The 16,204-nt window shown below is 41.4% G+C and overlaps 1 protein-coding gene across 1 annotated transcript in view; it reads right to left on the bottom strand.

Moving 5' to 3' along the window:
• Positions 1–16,204, bottom strand: part of LOC311233020 (unconventional myosin-XVIIIa-like) — a gene marked incomplete at both ends in the record, with an annotated part of 212,117 nt that overhangs the window by 94,735 nt on the left and 101,178 nt on the right. The window contains 7 exons of the mRNA XM_084319874.1: positions 4,699–4,858; positions 9,801–9,939; positions 10,450–10,536; positions 12,400–12,592; positions 13,016–13,106; positions 14,073–14,237; positions 15,918–16,062. Coding sequence (XP_084176000.1) covers positions 4,699–4,858; positions 9,801–9,939; positions 10,450–10,536; positions 12,400–12,592; positions 13,016–13,106; positions 14,073–14,237; positions 15,918–16,062 — 980 coding nt within the window. The remainder of the gene's footprint in view (positions 1–4,698; positions 4,859–9,800; positions 9,940–10,449; positions 10,537–12,399; positions 12,593–13,015; positions 13,107–14,072; positions 14,238–15,917; positions 16,063–16,204) is intronic.

Below are 16,204 nucleotides of genomic sequence, written 5' to 3'. Positions count from 1 at the left end.
CTATAACTTTTTAAATTGTATTGCTAAATTGACATTTTATGGCCCATTCAACATCGATTATCTATTGTTCAGGATGTAGGAACGTTATACTTTTTCATTCATAGATTCATACAAAAATACCGCCTAGAATATAAATATGTTTTTATCGTTTTCTGCAGTAATTCCTAGAACGTGAGTTATAGGCATAAACGCATATATAGATTATCAACTGCCGTTTGTTGCCGATACACGCTATATAAAAGATTTCAACTGTACATGATCCTAAACGTTATGACTGATCATGCGCGGATGAACGGGGGGGGGGGGGGGTCGTTTATAATTCCGTGATTGTCAGTAAATGCTTTATGTAGTATGGGTGATACATTGATCAGAGCAGTTTGCATTAATAATAATAAACAATCACGCTGAAAATGACGTCAGCGTCCTCTTACCGTTCGCCGATGAGACTGGAGGAAAAAGATCCCACTTATTTGACGTGGATCGACTAGATCCATTTCCGGTTTGTATAATAATAATAAACGCCCAAAACATATCGATTATTGAGTTATGGCAGCAATCCATATGTACGGATGTGTGTCTAGAGTCCCGCAACAATATGTGAGTGCCGGACGCATTTCCCCGGTGCACGGAGATCACCAGAGATCCATTTCCGGTTGTAACTCGCCCGATCACCACCAGGCGGCAGTATTGAAGCGTTGCAGAGTTGTGCAGGCTCCCACTGTATCAGCCGAGGCTGGGTGAGGGAATTATGAATACCATGGTGAAAAAATTTAATATAATCTCAATAACGTTGTACGCCGTGGAATGGCAGAATTAGCATGACCTTGAAACACGTTGTACGACGTTATTGGCGCCAGATGTGTTAAACAAATGAAGATCCTAACGGTATAATGTACATTATCCATCTGTCCCATTTCTTCCGAAACGTATCCTGTTGCAGCCTAAAAGAAAAAGTAATTATTTCCATCTTAAAAATATCATAAATAATATTAATCCAATCATCCACTGTAGGAATTTCTGTTCTTAACCACTTTCTAGTAATGGCTTTCCTGCTAGCCGCACTTAGTATCTGAAATATATATCCCCATTTTCCTGCTTCCCATTGTAATTAAAATGTTGTCTTTATATTTCTTGAAGGGCTATATTTAAAACTAAGAATTTGCGTTTTCGTTACATTCAATTTATACCCAGAGAATGACCCATATTGTTCTAAAAGCGAAAAAATAACTGTTTAACAGAGTGCCAGCGATGAGATTTCTCGTTAGTTCATGCCAACCGTTGAGTGCCAGCCGACGAGAGATCTCGTTTTTAATCGTTATTTTTTTTATTATCGATTTCCATTCATTTTTCATCAATCTAGCCTCACGTTACCAGTGGGGATCTGTCTGAACTCGAACAGGGAAAATACCGCCCCCTATCGTCTCTCCGGATGGTACTGCACCCCTTTGGATTGGATTGAATGAAACGCATGGAGAAAAAAAAGTCCTGCTTCCACATTTTACTTGTCAGACAAGTAACCGGAGACGATCCAAGTAATCGCCCACCACCAGAACAGCGGAGAATGTGTGTTTCCAGTACCCAGCGTTGGATCAATAAACGCGATCGATATTTGGAATGGCGATCAGGAATTGGAATAATCTTTTTGGAGAACATCTGATCTGAGGTAAGGAATCTATTTGACCAGTCTTGGGATAATCAGAGCTATTTTCACCTATATATCAGCGTGTGCCATATGTGTGTATGTGTAACACTTCCCCCGGTCCTGTGGGACCAGCCGGCAACCCTCCGCCCGGTTCGGTTGGTCCAGGACTCAGACATTCACAACCCCCCTTCAATACACTTCACAATACAACATTGGCAACCGGTGGGCTGAGCCAGATGTGGCAGATCTGGCATCAGCTCACACACCGAATTAACATTGTCATCTGCCATTTATGTTTGTTATATTCGTTGTCTATGTTGTCGTTGTTGTTTCCATTTTGTTAGATTTGTGTTTCCCTGTCTGTGTTTTGTAAATGTGTTTTAGTCTGTTGGTCTCAGTTTGTTCTATTGTTATTGTTTTCCCCTGTGTGCTCTGTGTTCTGTGCTCTGTGTTCTGTTAGGTTTGTCTACCACAACCCCAATCACCAGCAAATTAATTTTAATTATATTCATAGGACCTATCTTACACCTAGGAAGCTATTTGCTATGGGACTGGTAACCGACTCTCGGTGCACTTTGTGCTCTTAAAGGGCCGCTGGCACTTATATGCATATGTATTGGGATTGCCCACCAGTGGCCCGCTTCTGGAGGTCAATAACGGACAAACTTTCAGATTTGTGTGGCTTAACTATCCCATTCACAGCTGTTACGCTACTCCTGAACGATATAACGACACTACCCGCGTCCGTACAACTAAAAAGGGTTGTCCTAGCGGGCGTCACAGCAGCGAAGAAGCTAATAGCATTGAGATGGAAGGAGCCTGAGAAGCTCACAGTGATTAACTGGTCCCTAACACTGTTGGATGTGATTTATCTTGAGATATCCACGGCGCGGGTGATTGGGGTGGGGCAGGCTGGTATTGACCTGTGGTTTGCAACAGCTGAGAAGGTCAGGACCGCCGTGTGCGGCTGAGCGGGGTTGAGGTGCTTGTTCGGGGGAGTCCGGCGGTCTCGTGGGAGGGGGAGGAGGAAATGTCTTGTCTGTCTTGTCTTTTGTCTTGTCTTGTCCTTCTTAACTTTAACTGGGGGAATTTTATTAGGGGGGAGCTATTTTGCTATTTCTTCACTGTTTGGGCACTTTTGCACGGTTCCTGTGAGTCTATGGAACACTCTGTAGGTTTTTGTTTTTCGAAAAGGTTCATTGTTTTGTATTTCTGGTCGGGTACTCAGGGGCAGCGTTTTTCTACCTCAGGATCTTAAGCCGTTTTGAGGCTGGGCTCCAACCACTGTGTGGCCTGGTGACAATTGCCACATTGTTATGCAGCTGGAATCTCTGACATCACTGATATGCATGTTTTGAGATGACTCAGTTTGGTGAGGGTGAGGGATGTGAGGGGAATTGGAAGAGTGCGCCAATATGAGAATTAGAGACATAAGTCTTATTGATATAGAGCCACACGGCCGGGAAACGGTACTGAATACTGGGAAAGGCCAATTGTAGGATAGTACCCCTTTAATATTAAAATGTTGTACTATGTTTTTATAAATTGTTATTTCTTTTATTATTATTGTTCTGTTATCTCCCTGTGAAGTTCTGTGTATTGTTATTATGGTTATTGTATTGTGTTGTCTTGTTTTCATGTTAAGTAATAATAAAAAGAATTTGATAAAAAAAAAAAGTTTGTCTACCACACCTGTGTCCTGTTTGTAATTACCTTTTGTCTCTAATTAGTGTTTGTATATTAAGTGTCTGGACCAGCAGAGACTTGCTGGTTCATTGTCTAAATGTTACCTGTGTTTGTCAGTCATGTATCCTGTCTTGTGAGTAAAACATTGTTATCGTCACCACGCCGTCTCTTATCTACTCATTTCAAGCCTTCTTTCGTATTCAATCTGCTATCTGGGTTCCAATCACCATGCAGAGTAAGCGCACTCGTAACATGTATGTGTGTGTCTGTGTGCGATCAGGAAATAAGATAATAGATTTTTCAGCCCGCTTCTATAGCGTGCATAAGTACACATATACTATCGATAATCTAGTGTTTATTTGAAAACGATTCATAAATAGGCCGAAAAATTACAACGTGTTTTGTGTATTCCAGTGTATTCCAGTAAAGGGCGTTTATTTTTTTCTGAAACTTTAAAAAAACGAGCGTTTTTCAAAATGGTATAAAACGGAAATGAACCGATTAAAAAACAATCCGTTTCGACAATGTTGACTGCAAACAAATCATTGATAAGCGATGGCTATATTAAGACACATAGCCATAATTTAAGATATAGTTTATGCGTTCGCAAATATGAGAGCTCTGTCATTGAAGTTGGTGGTGGCACGCAACAGGTTTCCAAGGCACCGGAGGCGTGGCACTCAAAGTGTTAAGTGAATGTTCTGGGCTTGATAAATACACTAATACATCATCCGCGAATAAGGAAAATGTTTGTTCTCCCCCCTTCATATCTATCCCTTTAATATTTGTATTCTGTATAATCCACTGACTCAGGGGTTCAATAAAAATTGCGAACAATAAGGGACTAATTGGACAACCCTAGTCCCGCATTCTAGTCCAAAGGAACTAGACACTGTCCCATTTATCTTAATTCTAGCCCTTGGTTTATCATAAAGAGCCTGTATTGTTTTAATAAAACTACTATGAAAGCCAAATGTATCCAAAACCCTATATAAAAATGACCAATTCACACAGTCAAAGGCTTTTTCAGCGTCCAGCCCCACCAACACTGCCTCTAAATGATACTCTTTTATATGATTAATTAATATAATATAATGAATTTTTTTATACTAATAAAAATATCGATATTTATCTATAATTTTGTCCCGATTTATCGATTCTTCCAAATGGCATATCGTCTTAGCCTTAACATGGATACACCAAATTCACACTAAACTTTAGGAGTCACGACTTCCCTCCAGTGCTCAGATGAAGAGTGATAACTGAACTGAGCTTCAGTGCAGTCATCACTGTCTAACGGGAGTAGACTGTACAATTTCCCTGAGAAAAAAATAAAAAGAGACATACTATCCGGCCAATGAGATGCTTACTTCTGAGAGTCCCGCAGGAGACCTGCGGCGTTGTTGGAGGCGGGGTTCTGCTTGGCGTGGTTCAGCCAACCGCGGGTGTCATACTCCACCCAATCTGTCCCGTGACTGTGGCCCAGCAGGAAGTGATGCGACCTCTCACTCTTCAGGAGCAGCGTGTGGCCTGGCATAGACATAACAGATAAACACCTTTTATATCTTAGGATCTTTCCCTTTGAAAATTAGATACTTCCTCTTATAGGCAACTCTGTTGCCTATACTCAAATTATACCTACCTACTGCTTCACTGTCTACCCATATACTTTGTATGATAGCATGCACAACAGTGATATATACCGCATATTTACATTTATATCTTTATATTACAGCATATATATATATATATATCCACTATATCCACTATATATATAATCCAGAACAATAGGAGTCACAAAGTGGAGTGGTGGAGTAGTGGTAGAGTAGCAGTAAATGCTGGACTTCTAAGGGCTTCTACTGTATATACATACAGTCATACATATATATATATATATATATATATATGTATGACTGTATGTATATACAGTAGAAGCCCTTAGAAGTCCAGCATTTACTGCTACTCTACCACTACTCCACCACTCCACTTTGTGACTCCTATTGTTCTGGATTTCACACCTCCACTGCCTGTAAGATTTTCATCTTACATTTTTATTCGTCCCAAATGTCCCAGCCCCATCCAATTTCTTAGCTTTTTTCACTGTTTATTTATCATGCATTGCAACACTAATATATGGTACAGTAGCCCAAGTCAGACTGCCCATATAAAAATGATCTTGGGGGTCTGAGGGCAGTAGCCCCCGACCCCCTCCCTGGGGAAGCACTTAAGTTAAGTACCCTCGCTTTGTTTACTGCATAAAATTTACTTAAGCACTTAAGTTAAGTACTGCAGAAAATTAACACCTAGTGCTAGTTCTAAAGTGACATCGAAGTGACATAGGAGTGGCAGAAGGGACCTGATTCTGAAAAGATTCATCTGTATATACCCATATTTGTCTGAATATACCTGCATATAACCCCTCTATATACTTGCTTGTACACCTGCACATAACCCGTACATTGTATATTGTTGTTGCACTTTACCATTACATTTGCACTCTGGTTGGATGCAAAAAAGAAATGTGTTGTACTGTACTTGCGCTATATATTGACAATACATTTGAATCTAATCTAATCTAATTTATTAGCCAATGGGTTAAAAGTCCCAAGTAGCTTATTTTCCCTCTACAGATCAAACTTCAGGAATGTGTGTGAAAATACCACACGATGGTCCTCATTCTCGAACATGTTCATAAGTACCTTTGTAAATATCTTGGTAAAAATGTTGTACCAACAGATTTATGAAAATCCTCCTCCGGATTCCTGAACGTGTGAAACGGTCTCCGTAAATGTTCGCAGCTGGGTTCCCATGAATGAAATACATCACTCATTCTTAAACTGAAATGTGCGTTCTCGTTCATTGAATTTGCATACAAGACATGCCCCACCAGCTCCTTATAAGGTGAAGGAGGCTTGTGCAAAAAAAATTATAATTTGCACTGCACCATGCTAATCCATTCAACAGGTAGCGCAGAAACTATTTGCAACTGATCTCAAAATTAGATTACCGGTAGATTGAAATGTATTGTTTTTATACAGCACAAGTACAATACACCATCCAACCAGAGTGGATAAATAAATGCTCCATAAATAAATAAATAAATGCGTGAAGAAATGGCTTAGTGAGGCAGCCAGTGCGCCAGCGCACACACACACACACACACACACGTACTATATACGTGCGCAATTAATCGTTCCAGCAAAGTAGGCTTCTATTATTCTAATGACTTGTTTTATTAGGTATTATAGTAGTAAGTCCTACTGTAGAACATGACATATTAGCATGACATCTCATTTAGTAATGTCAATACTGAACGACTGCATGCTTGTCAAGAGCCAATCAATAATGGAAGCCTACTTTGCTGGAATGATTAATTTGGCATGTATACAGTACGTGTGTGTGTGCTCGTGCGCTGAGGCTTCTTATTTATTTAGTTTGCAGTGTGTGTGTGTAATGCTCACGATGCCTCATTGAGTCAGGACTATAAATGCTAAACGTAATTGTTAATTGGATGTCTCTAGTATCGGCAATCCCCAATGACTTGTCCCAGAGAAAGCTGTTGAAAACAGGGCGCACACCGGTCTGTCCGACTTACGACTGCCTTTTCGAGTTCGTAAATCCTACATAAATCCTACAACGAATTTACAATACGAAGCCGTTCGAGAATGCCAAATAAGTACGCAAATCGAGTTATGAAGGAATTCCTTGGTAACTTTTACGTATGTCCGTTTGAGAATGAGGACCATTGATACAGTTACAGTATGGTCAAAATAATCACAGATACAGGAAGCATAAAAGACAACATTTCCAGATGCCATGACTTTTTCAGATGTTCCAAGACTGTATGCTCAAGTGTGTGTGTGTGTGTGTTTTTTTTTTTTATCCACTTTTTCTCCTTATTTTTCTATTATTCTCCCATCCCAATTTCGCCTCGCCAATTCTCCCTTCAATTCTCCCCTCCCCTGTCTCGAACGTTGCTAGACTATGCCTCCCACTGGTCGGCTGCAGTGAGGACCAAGCCTTGCATCACGTGTCCCCTGCGGTACACAAGGAGGCAGCTGTCGCATCTTTTCACCTGCACAGCGTGATCTCTCAGTGTTATTATATTTATGATAATTATTATTATTAAATAAAATAATTTTCTATAGGCTTGCCGTGGTACTCAGTGATACTGGTGTCATTCTGTGTTCAGGCATCCAGAGTAAATTAATTGCCTAGTGCCCCTTTAACAACTTTCAGTTTCACTTCTAGAGAGGATTTAACTTCACGTGAAGCCAAGACTGAAGACTAGAGAACAGATGACATGTTACACAATGGCAGAGGATTATTTGGATTTAAACACAATAGCAGTTTAACTGGAGGAGCTCAGATGATCAGTCCGAAAAAGTATATATTTTTTATTTGATCAGCGTGAGTCCGGCAGTTGTTGTTGTTTGTTGGCGACGCGCGTGTGTGTTGGCGATGCGCCGCGCGTGTGTGTGTTGGCGATGCGCCGCGCGTGTGTGTGTTGGCGATGTGCGGCGTGTGTGTGTGTGTTGGCGACGCACGCCGTGTGTGTGTTGGCGATGCGCGGCGTGTGTGTGTGTGTTGGCGACGCGCAACGTGTGTGTGTGTGTGTGTTGGCGATGCGCGGCGTGTGTGTGTTGGCGAAGCGTGCCGTGTGTGTGTGTTGGCGGGCTGCAGGCTGCAGCTGTTCTTCTAATGTAAATGTGTCTTTCTCCGTGCACTTTCGCTCGCTCTGAAGTCGGACTCTCTGTGCACAGCCACGTGCGCTGTTCTCGCACGGACCTCGCGAGTGCCTGCATGCGCGACTGGTATGTTTGCGCTGTCATGTATTCGTCGTATGGCTGCACGTACCGCACCGTGACGGCCGTACCGTAAATTCGCGGGACGAATACACGTACCGTTACACCCCTAGTCAATGGTAATTAGGGATGTCCCGATCCGATCACGTGATCGGGATCGGCGCCGATCACGTGCTTTTCAGAGGATCGGGATCGGGAATCTTTTTTAATAAAAATCGGCAGTCAAAAAAAGATTTTTTTTTTAATTTTATTTTTTCAACAAACATGACCATGTTCACGTCTTAAACTCATACGGAGACCTTAGTTTTGGTTTTAAATTACATATAATATATCATTAATGTATTTATTGTCACACAGAGCAGAATAATTGTCCACAACAAACACATCCCCTTTAATTTACACCGTTGCAACAAACACTTTCCCTTTAATTTTAGACGCTCACATCACAACAACACGTTGCTCCCCGAAACGTTATCCACTGACTTGAGCAGCTGCTAGAGGTTTGTAACTAAGCATTTTAAAATAGAAAGTCAAGCCAGTCCAACAGCAATTGCAATGTTTGCAAGGAGGACATTTCGCGTGGAGGAAAAACTCATGAAGCAGCAGGAGGCGGAGTTTTCAGACTAACTTTTCAGATAACGGCAATTATTTGCTGTGTGACTGAGGATTATCGTCGGCGTTTCAGACCAGAATGGAGCTAATCATTACGTAAGTCGAACACTGAATGTATACTAATGTGCAAACATATATTGAAACCTTTAAATATTTCTCATATGAAGCACATATGAATGTAAATAACAAGAGCCGCCGCGCTCGCGCCCCGGACTATAGGCAACAGAGGGGCTTCTTGCTCCGCCAGTTTCTGACACAAATGCGTCAAAATTGATTACTAATGTGAAAGATCGGATCGGGAACGATCGGAATCGGTAGATATTTAAAATCACATGATCGGGATCGGATCGGGGGCAAAAAAAGGCGATCGGGACATCCCTAATTGAAACCTTTAAATATTTCTCATATGAAGCACATATGAATGTAAATAACAAGAGCCGCCGCGCTCGCGCCCCGGACTATAGGCAACAGAGGGGCTTCTTGCTCCGCCAGTTTCTGACACAAATGCGTCAAAATTGATTACTAATGTGAAAGATCGGATCGGGAACGATCGGAATCGGTAGATATTTAAAATCACATGATCGGGATCGGATCGGGGGCAAAAAAAGGCGATCGGGACATCCCTAATGGTAATCATACAAAAACGCAATATTATGTTAACTTACTATTATGTTTAGGGATGTCCGATATTATCGGCCTACCGATATTGGCATTAAAATGTGATATCGGAAAATATCCGTATAGTTTATTTTTTTTACATTTCTATAGCCTTTATTTACCCAGGCAAGCAAGTAAGAACAAATTCTGATTTAATTTATTGTCAAAAGTATGCATAATGTTATGTTAATTCCACAACAAGACATATGTAATGTTAATTACCTGAAATTATTCAGTTTTTTGTGGGGGGGAAACCCTGCATATATCGGTATCGGTTGATATCGGTATCGGAAATTAAGAGTTGGACAATATCGGTATATCGGTAAAAAAGCCAATATCGAGCATCCCTAATTATGTTGCTTAGGGCCCCATAAAGGCTTTGGGCTGGTTCTCCTTACCTTTACTCTCTCCTTCAGCAGGTCCAAAGTAGCTGAAGAGACGTCCCAGAAGTGTTGTCTCCGTCCCGTTGGGTTGCAGCGCCTCCTCCTCCAGAAGCCACAAGAGGCCCCGCGCCTCCTCTGTTCCCGTGCTCCGGACCTGTCGCACAGGTCAAAGTTCATGTTTGCTTTTGGCGAGTGGGAAGACGTATATTTTAAATACAGCTCCGGCAAATTTAAAAAAATAAACAATATATGGTGGCTTTTTTTCACGCAGCTGTATTTATCCCTCCCTGGAACATGTGACACCATAGTGACATCACACATTCCAACTCTTTAGTAACTCTCAAACCAAATTAATTTGCACAAGACAGTCTATAGTTTTTGGATATCTGTGAGATTATGGGCGTAATAAATCAGCTTTATTTTTTTGGTGGAGTGTTCCTTTAAGAACTTTAATAAAAATGCAAAGTGAATTTAGGTGTAGGTGTACTTTTTTCTCCTTAAAATGGTGGATATGAATTGAAAATAAACTCTTCAATTAACGAATCAATAGGCGGCTGATGATTTTTGCCAAAATTATAGAAAATATAAGTTCTGGTGAAAATCAATGGTCGCCTATTGCTCCTGAGGGTAAATAAAGACTTATTAAAATAATCCTAGTACTTACCAGTGTTTTGGTTGATGCTTGGTCTACGACTGCTACTGACAGAGAAGTACTGGAGTCTATTTCATCTAAAGTAAGCTCTATGTTCTCCTGGATGGAGAAGAAATGACAGACAGACAGACAGAAGAACGGACTGATTAGTGAACAATAATGTGAATTTGAAGAAAAGGAGAACTCATTATCACGGCCGAAGGCCAAAGAGATTCTGCTACTTTTCTAGGGAGAATTGATTACAGTAGAAATAAAACTGCATCTTCTTCCCTCATGACATGGGTTTCTCTTTCCAATTCAACGTATCAAAGTATTCATTTGAATGTTTGCTGGCCATCACTTCCAACACTGATTCTTCCACCTACTTTCTCTAGACTGAACACCCATCAGACTCCTAGAAGAGGTCAATATGAACTCTTTCTTCCTCACCATCATTAAACACATCTCTAGCTACGAATTAGCCACCATATTTTCTTTCAATCAGTATATTTTGTTCATGAAGACAGATGAAGACTACAATTCACCTCCATTCAGAGAGGCAGCATGGAGCAGCCCTATGTCATTATGCAAATCAGTGTGAATCAATTTCAGTGCTTAGTGGTGAACTAGAATAATAACAAGAGGATGGGTCAGAGCCTCAACGTTCTAAACTAGAATAATAACAAGAGGATGGGTCAGAGCATCAACGTTCTAAACTAGAATAATAACAAGAGGATGGGTCGGGTCAGAGCCCCAACGCTCTAAACTAGAATAATAACAAGAGGATGGGTCGGGTCAGACCCCTAACGCTCTAAACTAGAATAATAACAAGAGGATGGGTCGGGTCAGAGCCCCAACGCTCTAAACTAGAATAATAACAAGAGGATGGGTCTGAGCCTCAACATTCTAAACTAGAATAATAACTAGAGCAGTGCTTCCCAATCCTCTCCTCGAAGCACCCCAGCCGTTCCATGTATTTGTTAAATTCCACCACCAGCACACCTGAATCAACTTAAAAAGCCCTTTATAAGTTAACGGCTGGGGTCCCTCGAGGAGAGGTTTGGGAACCACTGAACTACAGGATGAGTCACAGCCCCAACGCTCTAAACTAGAATAATAATAAGTGGATGGGTCACAGCCCTAACGTTCTAAACTAGAATAATAAGAGGATGGGTGACAGCCCCAACGTTCTAAACTAGAATAATAAGAGGATGAGTCACAGCCCCAAAATTCTAAACTAGAATAATAATAAGTGGATGGGTCACAGCCCTAACGTTCTAAACTAGAATAATAAGAGGATGGGTGACAGCCCCAACGTTCTAAACTTGAATAATAATAAATGGATGGGTCACAGCCACAGCATTCTAAACTAGAATAATAAGAGGATGGGTGACAGCCCCAGCATTCTAAACTAGAATAATAAGAGGATTATCCATCTCCACTGGCTTCCAGTCAGGTTCCGCATCACCTTCAAACTCCTGCTCCTCACCTACAAATCCCTCCATGCCCTCGCCCCCCGGTACCTGTCTGATCTCCTCCACCAGTACACTCCATCCCGGAACCTACGATCCTCTGATCTAGGTCTCCTCTCCATCCCTCGCACCAGGTTACAGACTTTTGGGGACAGAGCCTTCAGCGTGGCGTCCCCTACCCTCTGGAACTCTCTCCCCCCCGAAATCCGCAACGCCCCAACCCTGGACACCTTCAAATCCGCTCTAAAAACACACCTCTTCACCAAGGCTTTCCCCATCAGTTAGTTTTAGATTAAATTAGGTCCATTATCCCCTACTTTCCCTCATCCCCTCTTCCCCCTCCCCCCCTACTTTCCTTGCCCTATTTTTTGTCCTGATTGTAAAGCGACCTTGGGTTCTATGAAAGGCGCTATATAAATTTGATTTATTATTATTATTATTTAGGATGTGTCACAGCCCCAACGTTCTCCCTGTATCTCTCCAGCTCCTGGACAACGGTTTCCTACTGTACCTCCTTGTACCTCTCCAGCTCCTGGACGAAGGTTCGCTGGAAGAAGAGGTTCTGCAGACGTTCTTGGGCGTAGTTGTGGCACAGGTCCTCAAAGGTGGCGCCGCGTTCCCGCTTGGCCAGACGAGGGTTCTGAAAGCCTGGGGTGTCCACAATGAGCAGGGAACAGCGGGAGTGCTGGCTGGACTTTAAGGCTCTGAGAGAAACACACACGGTTCAGAGGATTATAGCTAACCTCTTGTAGTGAGTCCTGTCAGCATGATAGATGGACTGTGCACTCTTGATTTGGACAAAGGATAGTAGCTCTTTAGGATAAGAAAGACTATGAGGATAGTAAAGACTAATGAGTTAAACAGACTTGTTTAGCTTCAATACACAGGCATAGGTACAGTGCACTCACAAGCAGGAATATAGACAGCAAGACTGGTTCCACACTGGGAGGCCAGCCATAACATTCATAGCACAGAACCGGACCTAGACCAAATAGCACTTGCATATACTTGTTATGGTTTGTTTGTTTTGTTTGCTAATATTAGGGCCAGGAAAAAATAGCTAGAAACATTTGCAAAATACTATTTGACCCACGGGTCTGGATAGTCAGAGGAGCAGGCATACTAACCTGTTGATGAAGGAGATGAGGATGGTGAAGGCCTCAGAGTAGAGACTAGATGCCATGGCCTCTAAACACTCCATGGCTGTAGTTTTGGGTCCTGGTAGAAGCAGGTACACAGACGAGCACAGAGACAGTTAGTTAAAGGACATGAGAATGTGCCGAGAGAGGGTGAAGTGGTAAATCCACCAAATGGCATATGGGTTATTCCATGATTTGGGGTGCATACAAAGAACAAAAACAATTATGTCAAAACATGATGTTTTAAATGTAATCTTTTCAACAATTGCTGATCTTAAACCTGTTGTAATTAAAGATTTACCAGGGAAAACCCATGCACTGAGACGAAAATCTGTCAACTCTTTTATGGAAGAATTGGGTCACATATGAACACTAGCCTCAATATAGAAAAGAAAATTAAAAGATGTAGGCCCTTTAAGAAATTGGAAATATGCTTCCACTTGATCACATTATTCCCAAATGTAACTTTTCTACTGATATGCAGATGACATGCACCCCTAACCCCAGTGAAACTATTGCCTTACACAGGATTGCCTTCAACATTTATACTTTCTCCCACTTAATGTCAACACACATAAGATTGTTTTATTGGACCCATCCAGCAAAATAAACCTGATTTAGGAAAATGTTCCTGTTTATCGTGTGTGTGTGTGTGTGTGTGTGTGTGTGTGTGTGGTGCGAGGAGTGAGAGAGAAAGGGGGAGTGAGAGAAGGGAGTGCATGTACATACGCAATACATGTAAAATTACTAATGTGATGTTGTTTGTGTAATCATGTAAAGAATGCCACTATTAATTATGTGCTCATTTGAACTAATATACTTTTGGTAATGCTGATATGTAATGACCACTTTTAAGTAGAAAAGCCTAACCAGGGACAGGGGTTGCAAATTAGCCTTAGCTAGAAATCCTATAATGCAATGCATCTGTATCTTGTTATTGTAACCTGCTTGCATTGTCCCTGAGAAATAAACAAATGAATAAGAAAATCAAAATGTGTTGTTTAGTTTGGTTTGCATGCGTCTGTGTGCCTGTTGTGTCAAGTACCCGTGTCTCCAGTTTCGTCAGCGGTCTGGTGGAGAGTGCTGGCTCTGGGCACGGTGCCTCTGTTCTGGTGCTTGAAGGTTGAGGAGGAGAGCTCCTCCAGGTTGCAGCCCAGCAAGTAGGCAGCCTTCTGGGCCCACTCGTGACGTGCAAACTGTTTCCTACCAGCTGAGACACACAACATTTACATTACATTTTAATTTGGTCATTAACTGATGCTTTTATCCAAAGAGACTTACAAATTCTGTACAACAAGTCAGCAGGAAGGGTACAACTCTTGCAGCTAAGTGATATTGTTCGTCAAACAGTGTTGAACTTGCGTATTACACTCTTGGGTGCATAGTAGAATAGACATATTATCATAGTAGGTAGTAATATAGTCACAGTGGATTACGAAAGTAGTAGTTAAGTGCAAAAATATGACAGTATGAAGGTTAGTATTTATTTATTTTTATTTCAGATATATATAACATGTAAACCTGTGTATCAAAGGCCCAGGTGATACATTTTTTTATTTATTAATTTTTTTAAACAAACATATAAACAAACATGACAACACACGATAAGATACACAAGCATTAGTTGACAGTGCACATCCAATGAAATCACATTTTAGTTAATTGTCATATATAGGATATACCCTTAATACCCGTTATCTAAAAACCTACACACATATGCTCCAGCTCGTACCCCCCCCTCCCGGACCCCCCATTGGATAATCCATCAATTTTCCCTCGCTCCTAACCAGACATTACCATTATATGCTAGCTTTTATTTTCTCCACCACTTCTAACCACAATGTCATTTTGGATTCATTGAAACCCAAAATTCTTGCTGTAGATATTTCTTGATAGATCACATCGAGATATGTAATAATCCAGACCTTTCGGCAAATTTTTTCCGGTTGGAACCATCGTGATGCTATCAGCTTTTTAGCCACTGTGATACCCGATAAAACCAATCTCTTTAGCTGTGGATGTACTGCACACTCAAAAACATCATTCAGCAGTAATACAGAGGGGTGTACAGGTATATTCCAAGTTACGAGATTTGATAATTGCTGGGTCACCTCTTTCCAGAATATCTTAACTGGTGGGCAGTCCCAGTACATGTGCATAAATGTCCCCTCGTCCCCATTTGTACATAAAGAGCATTTGGAGTCTTGTATAAGACCCATTTTTTTCAGTCTTATAGGAGTCAAGTATGTCCTGTGAATATAGTTAAGATTGATTTGTTGATGGTCCGGGTTCCTTGATGTGAGTCGAACATTTGCCCAGGCTTCTTGCCAATCAAAATCACTTTCCAGGTCTGGTATATCCCTCCTCCAGACGGAGTCTAGGTGGAGGGTTTCATATGAGGACGTTAGTAATTGATGATAAAAATCTGAAACAAAACCTCTTGATGTCTCTCTTTCATAGAAGAATTTGTGGTATCTGTGGTGTTCAATTGGTTTCGTTAATGGAACACCTTGAGTCTTCAAACATAAAAATAACTGTAAGTAAAAGCATTTACCGTCTTTTCCAGAGTCAGACAAGAAGGTAGATACAAATTTCCAGAATGGAAGCGGATATGGACCCCGAGCCTAGTTTAAAACTTCGGGAGAGGTTATGCAGTTATGCTAGTGGTCCGTATCTGCTTCCATTCATTTTCGTGAAGCTAGGCCAGCTTGCAGCCAGATAGCTTTCTACTGAATTAGTATCTATCTTCTTGTCCAACTCTGGAGAAGACGGTAAGCGCATTTCCCATAATGTTGGCATGTTGTCTTAAGTTACATTTGATGAATACAGTAAATACGTCAAAGAGAGTTTCCTCTGAACTAAGCAGCCCTTGGTGTGTGCAGGGTCTTACACTTGGTGGCCCCTGCAGCCCCAAGGTGGTAGATGGCCCCCAGGATGAGCCAGAAGGCCTTCTGCTCCTCACTGCTGATCCCCAGGACCTTCATAGCTGCTTGCAGTTTGGTGAACTGCTGGGAGGCCCTCTGCTTGTCCTCAGGCTAGGAGACAACATACAATTTATTAATAATGTATTCATTAATCAAATAAATAATAACATATAATAATAATAAAAATACATATATTCGATTTGACAATACGGTATACAGTATATAGCTTGTGATTAGCTGAGGTCATTCATGT

The sequence above is a fragment of the Notolepis coatsorum genome, assembly GCF_963971535.1.
Source record: "Notolepis coatsorum genome assembly, chromosome: 8".
NCBI lineage: Eukaryota > Metazoa > Chordata > Actinopteri > Aulopiformes > Paralepididae > Notolepis > Notolepis coatsorum.
The sequence above is the reverse complement of the archived record's forward strand: the minus strand, read 5'-3'. Positions and strand labels throughout refer to the sequence as shown.